The sequence below is a fragment of the Drosophila mauritiana genome, chromosome 3R, assembly GCF_004382145.1.
Source record: "Drosophila mauritiana strain mau12 chromosome 3R, ASM438214v1, whole genome shotgun sequence".
NCBI lineage: Eukaryota > Metazoa > Arthropoda > Insecta > Diptera > Drosophilidae > Drosophila > Drosophila mauritiana.
This window is the reverse complement of record NC_046670.1, coordinates 19319999-19335143: the sequence shown is the minus strand read 5'-3', so window position 1 is coordinate 19335143 and position 15145 is coordinate 19319999. Positions and strand designations below refer to the sequence as shown.

Here is a 15145-nt window from a genome sequence, read left to right as displayed (position 1 = left end):
TCAATTGTAGACGAATAATTTCGAAAAGTTGACTATAAAATATGACTTTTGGAGGTGATGTCCAATGATTACAACGACTATAGTCTTATCAATGGAGGTGTGAACGTGCATAACGACATTATAGCTTAATGTGGTTAGAAGGTATGAAATTATTATTTTTCAAAGAACCGACATACATCTGTGTGTTTACCAATATTTATCGATATGCCCAAATTTGAAAAATTTCCGTTCGCGCCTATAGTCGAGAAACTCGACTATAGCGTTCTTTACATTATTTTACTAAAAAATTCAAATAGTTTTATATAATAATTTGGAATTCGGTGTGTAACATTGTATTAAAAAGTTAAAATGCTCCTTATAAATCTGCCATTAGTTTCCACTTTATTTCTTGCCCTTATTTGATTTGTCCGGATCCGTGAGAGATTGCTTTAGTTTTTCGCACACAGCATTCAGAATCTTATCAGCCGATTCTGCCGCGGCTTTTTCTTTTGCATCCTCAATTTTCCTACACATCTCTGCTTCCTTTTTTCTTTTTCTTTTCTCCGCAACCTGTTTCCATTTGTTTTCCATTTCAGCTAGCTCCCTTTCTCTCTCCTTCCTCTTGCACCTTTCAGCCTCTTCCTTCTTTTTTTTCGCTTCATTTCGTTGCTTGCACTTCATTAGTTCTTCCTTCTTTTTCTCTTCATCCTTCAAACGCTTGGCCTTCTCAGCAGCTTCCAGTTTGGCCACTTCTGCTTCTATTATCTTAAGTTCCTCCTCATTCCTTTTCTTCTCTTCGGCCAACTTGCATTTCCTTTCTTCTTCCAATTTCCTGCACTTTTCAGCTTCCTCTTTCCTTCGCTCTTCTTCCGCCTTCCTGCATTTTTCAGTTTCTTTCTTTTTTTCTTCAGCTAATTTGCACATCTGTTCAAACTCTTCTCTGCACTTCCTTTCTTCTGCTTCCGCTTCTTGCATTTCCCTGCACTTTGAGATTTCGTCATCTTTCTTGGGACATTCTTTCTTAGGACAATCATTCTTCGGAAGATCATTCTTTTTCGGGCAAACCTTTTGCTTCTCTTCAAACTGCTTGCATTTTTTGGCCAGTTTTTGCTTCCGACATTCTTCCGCTTGCTGGAGCTTTCTGCATTCATCCTTTTCAGCCCTCTCCTTGCAGCTCTGCTCCAGGGCCAATTGTCTGCATCGCTCTTCCTGATCGCGTTCTTCCTTGGTCTGCTGACGGATGGTGAACAGCCGGAAGGTGATCTTTTCCGCCGACATGGCATTAACCAGCACCACCGATCCTTTCTGACCCGGCTCCAAGATGTCCATCTTGCCCATCAGCTTCAGGCCCGACTGCATGATGCGCCGAAAGTTCAAACTGCCAATCACCATTTCCTCAACGAGGAGTGGGTATATGCCGCGAAAGAGCAGAGAATGGGCCGCCTCGGATTCGTTACCCGTGAGCATGACAATTGGACATGGCGGCCTCATGTGACTGACCATTTGGGCCACCATGGAGCACGGACTGGCCACCACGATTGCCCGGGCTTGGCCCACTGTGGCCGCCTCCGCGATCGCCGTGGTAACTGCCGAAATGTGATCGGCAGCACTGGTTCGGATTTCCCTTTTAAGGCTGTTCTGCAGGCTTTCGTACCAGAGAACTGCTTCTACTTTGGCACAGATCCTAGCCATGCACTGGACGCACTCCACCGGATACTTGCCCTTGGCCGTTTCACCGGACAGCATTACGGCATCGGAGCCATCGAAAATAGCGTTGGCCACATCCGAGGCTTCGGCACGAGTGGGTCGCGGCTTGTTCGTCATCGACTCCATCATCTGGGTGGCACAGATCACCGGCTTGCCCACCTTGTTGCACTTGGCCACTATCGATTTCTGGGCCAGGGGAACATCCTCCGTGGGTATCTCAATGCCCATATCACCTCGGGCCACCATTATGCCGTCTGATTCACAGATAATGTCGTCTATGTTAATCAGACCTTGGTGGTTTTCAATCTTAGAGATGATCTTTATACACGCTCCAGCCGGTCCGAGAATTTGGCGGATTTCTTTCAGAGCATTTGCGTCTCGTATGAACGATGCGAAGATGATGTCCACCTTCTGCTCGACCCCAAATTTAAGATCCTGCTTATCCTTCTCCGTTACGCTGGGAAGATCTACCGGAACTCCTGGCAAATTGATTCCCTTGTGGGAGCCCAGCTTGCCACCGTTCTCCACCTGACAGATCACTTCATCTCCCTTTGTTTCCTTCACGATCAATGCAATCAATCCGTCGTCTACAAATATCCGATTTCCTGGTTTGACCAGTTCAGGTAGTCTCTGATAATCCACATAGATATTCTCCTGGGTGCTCTTGTCTGCCAGCTCCTTCTTGGTGCTCAATGTCACTTTGCCTCCGGTCTTGAGCTCTATCTCAGCCCTATCATTGCCACCTGCCAGTTTGCCCGTCCGGATCTCCGGACCCTTGGTGTCCAGAGCAATTGCCACAGTTCTGGGCAGACCCGTTTGCTCCACGTACATGGCGATGGCCTTACGAGCCGCCTGTATCGTCTGGCAGTGGTACTCGTGGGAGCCGTGAGAGAAGTTCATACGCACGACCCGCATCCCAGCCCGGATGAGCTCCATCAGCTTTTCCGGGCTGTTGGATGAGGGTCCAATGGTGCATATGATGCTGCTGAGGGGGATACTCAGGGCAGGTGCTTGGTACTGCAGTCGCGACTGGTAATCCAACTGGGAGGCGAATGGTCCGCGGTCCAGTCGGAACTTCGGTGGTTTCTGGAAGGAATTCATTAGCGGATGAAGCTACAAGCCTACCAACGTCCTACCTTCTCTTTCTTGCATTTGCTGGCATAGCAGCGATATCTTAGGTTTGACAGGCAAGTGGAACATATGGGCACTGTGGACCCTTGGCTAAGGATTCTTGCGTATGGACGAATTTTGAATAAATTTTGAATCACCGAAACAAAAATAAAATGTAGTGTTATCTGTCAAAAACGAATAAAATCCATTGCCTATAGGGAACTGAAAGTGGATCTCGTACCCAAAGGTTACCAGTATAAGCAGAAAATGGCACATTACTTTCCGTACGTACATAAATACAGTGATGACTTTATTATAATTTTCGAAGAAATCTAAATTATTCAACAATGGTATAGTATATTTGTGTGTCTGTTTGAGGCCCGGGCCGGCCTTCGGCGCTTCTGACAGCGGTTCCCAGCAGCCTTCTGCAGTTTTCAATATTCCGAATATTGTGTAATTAATAAATTAACTTGGTTATTAACAGTAATCAACGCGACGCCCGCGGCAGCTGCGACGCATCCAGGTACTTCCTGAGCGGCAAAATTTATTCGACGGTGCTGAAAAGATAGATAATTGCGTTAGTTTTGTTGTTATAATTTTTGCATAGATAGAAATATCCACATGCTGGAATTTAAACTTACACAATGCGGATGGTGTTGGTGAAGCCGGAGCCCTGCTTCCAGCCGGTAACCACCACGACGGAATCGCCGGTCTTGATGAAGCCGTTCTTCTTTCCGACCTGCAGACCGAACTGCACGCGCACGTCCACATCCTTCAGCCAGTCACCAAGAGCGGGCTCTGCAAGTACAACGAAGAGATATAATTTAAAGAACTTGCGCCTTACGACCTGGAGAAACAAAAACCTACCCTTGTAAATGAGTGGCACCAGGCCGCGGTAGAGATGGGCCTGACGGGCGGTCTGCGCGAAACGGGTGACCGCGATGATGGGGCAGCGTGGGCGGTACTTGCTCACCTGGAAGGCCGACTTGCCGCTGGTGGTGATCACCACGATGGCGGAGGCCTTGGCCTTGGTGGCAGCCTCAACGGCAGCGATGGCAGCCGCGTGAGAGGCATCGATGGTACCAGCGCCGCGAACCAAGTCGTTGAAGAGGTTCTGGTGCCAGAGGGCAGCCTCGGCCTCCTTGCAGGTCTTGGCCATGGTCAGGACGCACTCCAGCGGGTACTCGCCCTTGGCGGTCTCACCAGACAACATGACGCAATCAGCACCATCGAGCACGGCGTTGGCTACATCAGAGATCTCAGCGCGAGTGGGACGTGGCTTCTTCACCATGGACTCCAACATCTGGGTGGCGCAGATCACAGGCTTGCCAGCCTTGTTGCAGCGGGCAATCATGGCCTTCTGGGCGAGGAACACCTTCTCGGCGGGAATCTCAATACCCAGATCTCCACGGGCAACCATAATGCCATCACCGGCCTCAATGATCTCGTCCAAGTTGTGCATGCCCTGCTGGTTCTCGATCTTGGAAATGATCTTGATGTTCTTGCCCTTCTCGCCAAGAACCTTGCGGATCTCGGTCAAAGCAGCGGCGTTGCGGATGAACGAAGCAAAGATCATGTCGACTTCCTGCTCCACACCGAACAGCAGATCGCTCTTATCCTTCTCAGAGACGGCAGGCAGATCGACGGGCACGCCTGGCAGGTTCACACCCTTGCGGGAACCCAGAGAGCCGCCGTTCTCCACCTCGCAGGTGAGGGAATCCTTGCCCACCTCGCGCACAATCAATGAGATCAGGCCGTCATCGACGAACACCCGGTTGCCGGGCTTCACCACATTGACAATGTTCTCGTAGTCCACGTACACAATCTCCAGAGAGCCCTTCTCCAGGAATTCCTTGTTGGTGGTCAGCTTGATCTTCTCGCCCTTCTTCAGCTCAATCTCGGCGGTGCCGCTGCCTCCGATCAGACCGGTACGGATCTCGGGTCCCTTGGTGTCCAGGGCAATGGCCACGGGGTGTTCGTAGCCCAGCTTGGCCGAGTAGTTCTTCACCGCCTGGCGCACATTGGCCACGGTGGCGGCGTGGTACTCGTGCGATCCGTGAGAGAAGTTCATGCGCGCGATGTTCATGCCGGTGGCCATCATCTTCTCCAGCATCTCGACGCTGCTGGAGGCAGGTCCGATGGTGCACACGATTCCGGAGAGACGCACATGGGGCACTGGCGAGTCGAACTGCAGACGGCACATGTGCTCCAGTTGGGTATCAGCTCCTGCGGCCATGTTTTGGGGTACTTCGTTGGGCTGCAAAATGAATACTATACTTATTTCTGTTTGTTTTCATTTCTCTTCATATTTATAAACAGCGAGACATCAACACGCTGGTTGCCAACTTTTCCAATACAACAGGTTAAAGTCGTGTTTATTGATTTAAAGCTTTAATTTCCAATTTACGCATATAATCAGAAGTCTCTCCCTAGCAACAAGAAACCCTATGCGTTTTAAAATCTACCAAGTCCTAGTAAAAAAAATTAAAAAACCAAAGAGTTTTATGATATTAAAATCATCCCCTGGTGAAATCATGCAATGCGATTATGAAACACATTTAGGACCCCAACATAAACGCGGTGAAAACGTGCAAAACTCATGATAACCCTTCTTCATATCAACGAATATAAATCGATACAGTTTTTATCGACCAAATTAAATGTTTACCACCGACTTATAAATAGAACCTACGGGCCAAGTACGGCGATTTAGGCCCAAATGCTCGCCGCACCAATCATTTTTCATGACCAAAAGGAAGTGATTCGAATATTTGGGAACTGACAGATCAAATAAAGCTATTTACATATAAAGGTAATGATTTTAAACAATCTAATAATCTTAATTAAAATGATAACGTTAGATATTAACAGTATTTTATCATTCTGATTGTACTAAGTAGCATGTGTAAATAAACCATTGATAAAACTAGACATATAAAATGTTATAACCGATAACCAATAATAAATGTTACTGCTGCGTTAGCCACATACTATTGTTGACTCCTGCGATTGCAAAAATATTCCTTAGCACTGTTTATATTATTTCTTGAAAACCGCAAAGCTGTCGCTGCAGAATTCGCTGATGTAAACAAAGTGCGTGTACTTGAAGTGCTTGAGTGGGTGGGCGTGGGTGGTTGGGGGTGTCCCCCGTAGAGAGGGCCTGAGAAAGGCAGAGCGGAAGAGAGAATGGCAGAGAGAAAGCAGCAGGCGGAAGAAAAGTGTGCAGCGAAGTCGGCGCCGGCAGCGCTGCACAGCTGCACCGCCGAAGGTCAGTTCTGCCGACCGCGACCGACAGAATTTTCTCAGCTGCAGTTGCATAATTGCCATTTCCCATATTTTCCCCCCCAATGACTCTGATATCGGGCCAACTCGCCAACCAACTGATTATGGCGATTATGAATATCTTTATGGACCAACTCTGGGGGCTTCCATTACCGTGACATTGGCCTACCTTCAGCTGCGGGGCCTCATCGTAGATGGTTACGTTCACCATTTTGTTGCCTACCGAACGGGCAGTATGTAACCAACGGGAATCGCACTTGGGATCGAGATCGGTCTGGCGATATAGACGACTATATCTTCTTGCAGCTGCACACGCAACGCCACGCACAACAACACACACAACGCAGCGGCTAGCCGAATGCAATATTTTGGCAATATATCTTCCAAGTTTAAGACGAAAATCGGGATATATGGAAAATCGGACGCGGCGAGGACGAGACAAAAAGTTCGACTGCCGCACAGATTTTTTGGCAAGCGGAAATTTTCCGAGCCGCAGCAAAAGCGCTCAGAATGTCGGTAGCCCGACAGAAAAGAGAGCACAAACGCAGAGGAGAGAGAGTTTGGGGCCCAAGAGGCAAGAGGCGGACGCAACAGGCCACCCCTAAAGAGACAACATTGGTGAGCGAGGAGGAAGGGTACATACAAGGGTATGCTCGACCAGGGAGTGCCAACTGCTCAGTGGTGTGAAATACAATCTTAATCATACAACACATCCAGTAATAAAACTTTATAAACATAATATTAAATTGGAAATAGAGACGCAAATAATATCGTTATATATTTAGGTATGAGTGAAGTGTTCATCAGGATCAAGATATGCCATTGTGCCAACATACCCTAACTCCCTTCAAGTAAGTGAATGCGAAAAGTTTATCCAACGAGCGGAAGCTCCGAAGTTAACTGGCGCAAAGCTCCGTTGCTACGCTGGCCGGCAATCGGAACGAAAATAAGGTTCAACGATCCATTGCGATTATTAATTTTTGCAAATACATTTACATATGTACAGATGCATGGACACGTGATGTCAGCATGTGTGTGCGTGGTAAACAAAAAACCGATCATCAGCTGTTAGACGGCGCTTATCAGCTGGCAAAACAGAAAAGAAGCAACGCGGAAAAGAGCCCACCGTCCAACTGTCCCACTTCCACCTAGAATTCCACTGTGCTGACCTTGACAACCTAATCTCCTCCACAGAAAACAGCTGCGTCTCGCTCGCACTGCCATTATGCAAGTGCGTGAGCATCTACTTTCCTTTTATCTTTCTCTCTCTCTTTCGCTCATCGTGAGTGACACGCGCAGAAAGCGTGCAAGTAAAGCTCGCCGGCCTGCAGCTTTTGTCGCCGGAAAACGCACGAGAGAAAAGTTCTGAAAGTGAAAGTGCTTTTCCAGGCTTCAGTCAATATGTAATGCGTACTATGTGCCGTACTATTTAACCTTGAACTTGTGGATAAAGGACGTTAGCACCGTTAACATTTTTAAGCTCGGGTCTGCAACAACAAATGCTTATCACTGAGACGCCGAAACAGCAACAAAATATTTCAGACAACCCGGCACAGAGCAAAATTATGCGAAATTACTCATCATCGCTGAACGCGTCGTCGTCACAGAGCAATTAAACAATTGCGATAGTGGAAGTTTACAGCGGTTCGAGATTATTATTGCTGCATTATTTCCGATGGCATGTTTTATAGGGTGTGATTGCGATGGTGTAGGTTATTTTACTTGTGGCGCGCTCCGCATGGAATGACTTCTATTTCACCTTTACACATTTCGCTAACGAGGTTCTTTTGAGATTGTATGGGTGTGCGAATTCAATTCGCAGCCGTGCTTGTGTGTATGTGTTTTGTGAAGCGGCAAACGCAATTCTACATAATGTGGAGAAATTGCTTGCATCATCAACAACAGCAAAGACAAATGTCTTGCCGCCACCAATTTCGTTAGCAAAATTTCTAACGTATTATAATGGAATGATGTTTTGGTTGAGGTCGTATGAAGAAGATCTGATAATTACCTGTTTTTGACAGTAAAGGTGAACTCGCGGAGAGATGTATTTGCTCTTCCTGTTTTGGAATTATTTTAATTCAATTTAAATGCACAGGCAGCGAACACTCCAATCAGAAACAGTGCGTCCGGCGATCTGTTCGAAAAAACAGTTGGTACCAGTGTGCCTAAAAATGCCATTCGTTTTTAAAATAAATACCATTTGGTATATACATACCAGATTCAAGATATAACATTTGGGGTGTTCGCAAAGCTTTAAAGTTATTTTAACTCTTATTAAACTCAAATAAATCTCCGTAATGTGGATGTATCATTCATGCAACCTTAAACAATGTTTTTCAAAGCGTAATAACGTGCACCATTATTAATTTATATTCCGACTTCCCTTTCCAATGTTTTTTGAATTCCTATTTCGGGTATTAAAACGAGAAATAAAACCTAAAACATATACTCTTTCCTGTTATCAACATCCTTAATTATTTCACTTGCGTAACGCATTATTTTTAACAGAACGAAATTATATTTTTTAAATTGGTTTTTGTTATTTCTTTGCTTCTTCTTAGCAGCGGTAGCCATTCGCCCGGAACCGTTTGTTTTGGTTTTGCTTTCCACGGTAAGCGTGTTGTTTTTCTCGATTTAATTTAATTTTAAATAAAAAATTGTCGAGAATAGAAAAATGGCCACTGAGGTGTCGCAACTTTTGCTGGCGGTGGTCCAGGGCATCCCAGCCGGTGCCACCAACGATGACCTGACCAAGGCGCTGCCCGATGTGCCGGCGGCCACGCGGGTGGAGGCTTTGAATATACTGCTGCAGGAGGGCGGGATCGAGATCCTGAAGAAGGGTGAAAAGTTGGTGTACCGCGCCAAGGACCCGGAAAAGAAGAGTGCCCTGCCCAAAGATGCGGACAATGAGGAGAAGGTCGTCTACGGCATCGTAGAGGAGGGCGGCAACAAAGGCATCTGGATTAGGGATATACGTATGAAGTCCAACCTGAATATGATACAGCTCAACAAGATCCTCAAGAACCTAGAAACCAAGAAGCTCATCAAGGCGGTCAAGTCGGTGAACGTAGGTTCTATGATCCCCTATTCCAAGTTCAAAGTGATTCCAAATTTTCCTCGCGCAGGCCAGCAAAAAGAAAGTGTACATGCTGTACAACCTAGAGCCGGATCTCTCCATTACGGGAGGAGCCTGGTACCAGGATCAGGACTTTGAGGTGGAGTTTGTGGATGTGCTTAACCAGCAGTGCCTGCGCTTCCTGCAAATGAAGCGCGACAGTGCGGAAAAGAAGCGCGAAGGGCCACTGGCCTTCAAGCAGATGTCTTGCTGCACGGTCAACGAGGTTCAGAAGTTCATCTCGGACCTGGGCATCAGCAAGGTTAATCTGGCGGAGGCCGATCTGGAAACAATACTCAAAACGGTGGTGTACGACGGCAATGCGGAACGAGTGCGCCAACAGGATGGTTCCTTCGTCTACCGGGCGGTCAACGCGCCACTTCCTCCGACTGGTCTGGTCCAGATGCCCTGCGGCATTTGTCCCGTCATCAAAAACTGCTCCAATTGTGGCGATGTAACTGCTATAACCTGTGAATATATGCGAGATTGGTTGGATTAGGGATTAGCTCGAAAAAACTGGATTTTATTTCATTTTAAGTTTTACAAGTTGGACTTCTTGTTCATTTAGCTTTCTGTAGCACAAGCCTTATTAACTCTTAAATGTTAAAAAAGGAAAATTTGAAACGGATTTTTTAAATTGAAAACACTTATATCGTATTTCGTCATTCATCGCTACGATATTCGCAGAATATGTCAGCTGGTAGCCATTCGCCCAGAACGCATGAACAGATACGTGGCTGTTGAATATGTGAATGAAACCTCGAAAAATTCCGACAAAAGCTGCGAAACGAAATAAAATTTAATTTTATTGGGGCGTTATTATGCGATAGCTGTCTCAAGGCCGCCAAGTGCAATTCCTCCACCGCCTTAGGAACCTCGAATTCAAAGAAATGGGTTTGTGCAAGTGCCCCAAGCGCCTGGTGACCAACCAGTTTTGCTTTGAGCACCGAGTCAATGTTTGCGAACACTGTATGGTTCAGTCTCATCCAAAGGTAAGGATTCCTGTCCTCTGGTTTTATGGATGCTTGGAATACACCATATTCACTCTTTTCCAGTGCATTGTGCAGTCGTATCTGCAGTGGCTGCGGGACAGCGACTACATCTCCAACTGCACTCTGTGCGGCACCACATTGGAGCAGGGCGATTGCGTGCGCCTCGTCTGCTACCGTAGGGATCTGCCAGTTTTGAGCTAATCCAGACACCACACACTGACCCATAATCCTGCCATTTCCAGATGTTTTCCACTGGGACTGCCTGAACGCCCGCCAAGCCGCACTGCCTGCCAACACAGCCCCTCGGGGACATCAGTGTCCCGCCTGCAGTGTGGAGATCTTTCCCAACGCCAACCTGGTCTCTCCGGTGGCCGATGCTCTGAAGAGTTTCCTGTCGCAGGTTAACTGGGGCAGGAATGGCCTGGGACTCGCCCTGGTAAGCATTCCGGGCAGTAAGGTTGTAATCGATTTAAATGTTGAATCATTCCCAGCTCTCTGAGGAACAGAGCAGCAGTCTGAAGGCCATCAAGCCCAAGGTGGCCAGTCAGGCGGCTGTCAGCAACATGACCAAAGTGCACCACATCCATTCCGGTGGCGAGCGAGAGCGCACGAAGCCCAATGGCCATGACGCCGTGAGTCCACATTCCGTGCTCCTAATGGATGCATTTAATCCCCCAAGTGCGGGCGACTACGGTGCGGATACATCTAGCTCTACCACAGAAGTCATATTATAATTACAATCTTATGCTCCTGCAGCCAGCAGCCGAAGACCACTGCTGCCCCGTCAGTCGCCAATTGGTGGAACAGATCGAGACGATAACAAGTACCAGCGCCGCACTCCTGCGGAATTGTTCTCGCGTTGGACACGCCGTTTCTATGCGCCATCCTCCCGGCCGCCGTGGCGTCGCACTTGGTTCCTGGTGACCGCCGGCATTTTGGCCTTTGTCTTGTTCGTCTACCTTATGGCCTGGCTGGGACGCGGAGGATCTGACACCGTGGACGAGGGCTGGAACAACCCCAATCCACAGCCGAACCACTACGAATAGGGTGTGCAGTCACGGTCGAAACAAGCATACGTAGCATATAATCGATATCCAAGTCCCCGATTCCGAAAGAATAAAACTTTTACAGCTATTTATATAACCTAACATTGCAAAGCGAAATAATACAATACAACGACAAAGAACGCTCTTGAGTCCCGGAACATCTATCTAGTCAGCATGGGGTTTCAATGTCTGGACTTGACTTCCCTCGGCGGGCGGGGTGCGCTTGGCCGGCGTCGATGGCTGCGGCTTACGTTTGGGCGCGTCCAGGACCTCATCGTACTCGTGCAGCTTCTTGGCCAGGAAGTACATCTCAGCCAGGGCTATGATGAGCGCTACAATCACGCCCAGCAAAATGCGAAAGCCGAAAGGCAGCGGGCCCACCATCAAATTGACGCCGAAGAAGCCGAACGTAAAGCCAGCGGCCACGGAGAAGATGAACTGCACCACGGCAATGATTTGCTTGTTAAGGCTCTTAACTGAAAAGGGAAGAAAAAAGGTATTAAAAGGGCGGATCTAACAGGCGTATTCACTTACTCTGATAGCTGATAGTGTCCTCTGGATAGTGTTTTAAGCCGGCATCCACATTCTTGGTCATTTTCAGGTAATCCCGGTTTTGCTGCTCTGCGCGAAGACGTTGGCAGCGGGCTTCTAGCTCAGGATTGCGCGGCTTCATTTCGTTTTCGGGCAGGAGCAGATCACAGGTCTCAATCAGCTGATGCAGAAAGACTTGGCAGTGATCCTGACGACGCAGTTCAGCCAGTGTTTTGGAGAGCCAGTGCAGGTCGGTTAAGTACAGGAAATGTTTAACCTCCCTTGGTGACTTCGCGTCATCACTATCCTTGACCTCTGAATCTGGTACCGATGGATCCTTAGCAGGTTCTTCGGGTGTGTCGGCTAGGTTTTCAGTTAGTTTTGTCAGCAGATCGTAATTGAGTTTTGGACGTTTATACTCCAAGCCCGCATCCTTGATAATCCTAATAGAGGTGGGCAGTGTGTGGCCTTTTAGCTTCATAATCTTGGCCACATTTTCGGGCAACTCCTTTAAGTGCTTCATTTGGGCGTCCAGAAAATCAAGCAGCTTCTTCGACGGCACAAGGCGTACCCGCGGATCAACTATCGTTGACTTCAGCATAGTTTCTACTTGGCAATGTTAAGCTTTAGTTGCAAATCCGAGTAAAGCTCTGCGATTTCCTCCTCCTTCTCCTCGAACGAGTTCTCGATGCGGCGATAGCCGTGCTCCAAATTGGTTAGGAACTCCGCCCGGCGTTGCTCACGTGCCAGTCGCGTCTCCTGCAACCGGGTGCTGGCCTGCAATTCGAACAGAAGACCAATTAATCAATGATAAACAGGCGGAGATTAGGCTGACCCACTAACAGTTCGTTCCACCTTCGCTTTTGCCAAGAGTGCGTTGACCCCGTCCAGCAGATGGGTGACTTCTGTGTCCAGTTGGGCAAGATTTTCGGCTCCGCTACCACTGCCGGTTGCACTGCACCGGGAGAGATCGTACTTTAGAGATCCCACTGTCTCGGTGACCTGGAAAAGTTTCTCCACTTCGCTGTCGTTGCGCCGCACCTCGAAGTTCTCGAGAAAGGCCTCGATCTCGCCGTTTACGAACACGCGATGGTCTAGAATGCGAAGCGGCACCTTGTACAGCTCTGGAAAAGTTGGTAGCACCTGGTTATTAACGATTTTCCACTACTTTTCAAAAACTCCACCTCGTCCGACTTGGCTTATCATTATTTTCATTCACCCACAGCTGTCACATGAGAAATCGTAGCGAACCAGGGCTTCCACTATCGTATATCGTACTTGTGTTCCACATTCCATCGTTCCTCCATCGCCGCCCATCGACGCAATGTTGGCGCACCAACTAGCAATGTTTTGTGTTAGCAAATAACGGAGCAGTCTTGAAAAATGTCCCGTTACTCGGTAAACATCTGATAAAAGCCGTAAAGAAGTGCTTGTCTGTCGACTAGCTGAGGGACCAGGTGCGGTCCCGCCTCGCGTTGTCAGCATGTTCGGACCTGCTTCGCCTGGCCACACTGCACTCACGCTGCTTTAATTTCCAGGAGCTGTGGAAAATTGGCCAATTTCAGCAGGATGAGCGAGGAATTCAAGCTGCCCAAGCGTTCCCGCAAACGCACACGTGAGGTGAAGCGCAAGGCTCGTCCGGAGCTGGACGGAGAGAATGCCTGGTCGGCCATGCGGTACTGTGAAAAGTTCGAGCCGTTTTGGGACTTCACCGATAACCTGGAGCGGATCCAGGAGTCGCAGGTGCCGGAGTCGGAGTTCATCGAACGCTTCGAGCGACCCTACAAGCCGGTGGTCATTCGCGGCTGCACCGATGGCTGGTTGGCGCTGGAAAAGTGGACACTTGCCCGCCTGGCCAAGAAGTACCGCAACCAGAAGTTCAAGTGCGGCGAGGACAACGAGGGCTATAGCGTCAAGATGAAGATGAAGTACTACGTGGAGTACATGCAGAGCACGCGCGACGACAGCCCGCTGTACATCTTCGACAGCAGTTTCGGCGAGCACCATCGTCGGCGCAAGCTCCTGGATGACTATGTGGTGCCCAAGTACTTTCGCGACGACCTCTTCCAGTACTGCGGTGAGAATCGTCGTCCGCCTTACCGCTGGTTTGTCATGGGACCGGCTCGCTCCGGCACCGGCATCCACATTGACCCACTGGGCACTAGTGCCTGGAACACGCTGATCCGCGGCCACAAGCGCTGGTGCCTGTTCCCCACCCAAACGCCCAAGGAGCTGCTCAAGGTCACCAGTGCCATGGGTGGCAAGCAGCGTGACGAGGCCATCACCTGGTTCAGCACCATATATCCGCGCACCCAGCTGCCTAGTTGGCCGGAGCAGTACCGTCCCATCGAAGTGCTGCAGGGAGCAGGCGAGACTGTATTCGTGCCCGGCGGCTGGTGGCACGTGGTGCTCAACATGGACGACACCATTGCCATCACCCAGAACTTCAGTTCGCAGACGAACTTCCCCTGCGTCTGGCACAAGACTGTTCGCGGCCGGCCAAAGTTGTCCCGCAAGTGGCTGCGCGTGCTGCGAGACCAGCGACCGGAGCTGGCCCAGATCGCCGATAGTATTAACCTGAACGAGAGCACCGGCTTCGCATCGGACAGCTCCAGCAACTCAAGCTCCTCCTCGTCGAGCAGCTCCTCGTCGTCGGAGGAGGACGAGAGCGACGATGGCGGCGATTCCAACACGGACAGCGGCCAGGAGAGTCTGACGGCCAAGAAGAAAAAGAAGCGCCGCATGGCTGGCGGCGGCTCGGAGTCCGGCTCCATGGGCGGATCCTCGCGTTCCTGATGCAGGGAGCGGGCCAAGCGCAAGGGCTTGCTCATGCGCCTCTTTCAACGCCAACTGATGCTGCTGAGAGGACTGCCCCACCGCTGCCGGCGCAGTTAGCACTGTGGTGGCGAGCATCCTCTGCCGTCGGGCGGCTTCAGAGTTTTGTAATATTTTTCTACTTAGACCAGCATGTTTGCAGCTCCTGGATCCCGTGCTCGCGCTCATCGAATGCCTGCTCCCTGATTTCAATAGAAGCTCCGGACGTGACTCATTAGCGTAAACCCTAAATGCAAATAAATAAATGAATCCAATATGTTTGTACGTCGCTGGGTTTCACTCAAGCAAAACAACAGTCACCACTTTATGTATTTTACAAAATTACTTTTCTCCGTTTTATTTAGAATTCTTTCTGCAAACAAAAATGCGACTTTATATAAATTGCTTTCCCTTTCGTATTGTATAAAAGAAACAAAGTACATCGATGACATGCAACTTAAAATTTTAGCTAAACTAAGGTGTACCATTATCGGAGGTCGAATCCCTATAGGAGGGGTGTACATAATGATTTGCGGCCAAAGTAAACTATGAGGGAAATCAATAGC

At 48.8% G+C, this 15145-nt stretch overlaps 7 protein-coding genes across 10 annotated transcripts; 3 read left to right on the top strand and 4 right to left on the bottom strand.

The window, feature by feature from the left end:
- Nucleotides 1-137: 137 nt before the first annotated feature.
- LOC117143833 (pyruvate kinase) lies at nucleotides 138-2958 on the bottom strand. The gene is made up of 2 exons (XM_033308684.1): nucleotides 2823-2958; nucleotides 138-2772 (listed from the first exon to the last, which is right to left on the bottom strand). The coding sequence occupies exon 2, from the start codon at nucleotides 2620-2622 to the stop codon at nucleotides 382-384; it is 2241 nt and encodes a 746-aa protein (XP_033164575.1). The 5' UTR covers nucleotides 2623-2772; nucleotides 2823-2958; the 3' UTR covers nucleotides 138-381.
- A 113-nt stretch (nucleotides 2959-3071) lies between these two features.
- LOC117143834 (pyruvate kinase) lies at nucleotides 3072-8229 on the bottom strand. Of its 2 annotated transcripts, none has more exons than XM_033308686.1 (4): nucleotides 8090-8229; nucleotides 3664-5053; nucleotides 3438-3594; nucleotides 3072-3353 (listed from the first exon to the last, which is right to left on the bottom strand). In XM_033308686.1, the coding sequence occupies exons 2-4, from the start codon at nucleotides 5030-5032 to the stop codon at nucleotides 3341-3343; spliced, it is 1539 nt and encodes a 512-aa protein (XP_033164577.1). In that variant the 5' UTR covers nucleotides 5033-5053; nucleotides 8090-8229; the 3' UTR covers nucleotides 3072-3340. The 2 variants fall into 2 exon arrangements, with proteins under 2 accessions (XP_033164577.1, XP_033164576.1); XM_033308685.1 differs by lacking the exon at nucleotides 8090-8229 and adding an exon at nucleotides 6248-6501.
- A 413-nt stretch (nucleotides 8230-8642) lies between these two features.
- Nucleotides 8643-9712, top strand: LOC117143839 (probable DNA-directed RNA polymerase III subunit RPC6). The gene is made up of 3 exons (XM_033308691.1): nucleotides 8643-8692; nucleotides 8752-9148; nucleotides 9207-9712. The coding sequence occupies exons 2-3, from the start codon at nucleotides 8756-8758 to the stop codon at nucleotides 9693-9695; spliced, it is 882 nt and encodes a 293-aa protein (XP_033164582.1). The 5' UTR covers nucleotides 8643-8692; nucleotides 8752-8755; the 3' UTR covers nucleotides 9696-9712.
- A 208-nt stretch (nucleotides 9713-9920) lies between these two features.
- LOC117143838 (zinc finger protein-like 1 homolog) lies at nucleotides 9921-11336 on the top strand. The gene is made up of 5 exons (XM_033308689.1): nucleotides 9921-10188; nucleotides 10252-10363; nucleotides 10431-10624; nucleotides 10680-10881; nucleotides 10945-11336. The coding sequence occupies exons 1-5, from the start codon at nucleotides 10087-10089 to the stop codon at nucleotides 11232-11234; spliced, it is 900 nt and encodes a 299-aa protein (XP_033164580.1). The 5' UTR covers nucleotides 9921-10086; the 3' UTR covers nucleotides 11235-11336.
- Nucleotides 11321-12389, bottom strand: LOC117143837 (transmembrane protein 199). Its single transcript, XM_033308688.1, has 2 exons — nucleotides 11769-12389; nucleotides 11321-11710 (listed from the first exon to the last, which is right to left on the bottom strand). The coding sequence occupies exons 1-2, from the start codon at nucleotides 12364-12366 to the stop codon at nucleotides 11400-11402; spliced, it is 909 nt and encodes a 302-aa protein (XP_033164579.1). The 5' UTR covers nucleotides 12367-12389; the 3' UTR covers nucleotides 11321-11399.
- LOC117143841 (biogenesis of lysosome-related organelles complex 1 subunit 5) lies at nucleotides 12356-13049 on the bottom strand. Of its 3 annotated transcripts, none has more exons than XM_033308694.1 (3): nucleotides 12950-13049; nucleotides 12621-12889; nucleotides 12356-12542 (listed from the first exon to the last, which is right to left on the bottom strand). In XM_033308694.1, exons 1-3 carry the CDS (start codon nucleotides 12978-12980, stop codon nucleotides 12372-12374), a joined length of 471 nt encoding a protein of 156 aa, XP_033164585.1. In that variant the 5' UTR covers nucleotides 12981-13049; the 3' UTR covers nucleotides 12356-12371. The 3 variants fall into 3 exon arrangements, with proteins under 3 accessions (XP_033164585.1, XP_033164584.1, XP_033164586.1); XM_033308693.1 differs by having other exon boundaries at nucleotides 12609-12889; nucleotides 12950-13048; XM_033308695.1 differs by having other exon boundaries at nucleotides 12417-12542; nucleotides 12605-12889.
- Nucleotides 13050-13171: 122 nt separating this feature from the next.
- On the top strand, nucleotides 13172-14864 carry LOC117143836 (bifunctional arginine demethylase and lysyl-hydroxylase PSR). The gene has a single exon (XM_033308687.1). It carries the CDS (start codon nucleotides 13335-13337, stop codon nucleotides 14559-14561), a length of 1227 nt encoding a protein of 408 aa, XP_033164578.1. The 5' UTR covers nucleotides 13172-13334; the 3' UTR covers nucleotides 14562-14864.
- Nucleotides 14865-15145: the final 281 nt, after the last annotated feature.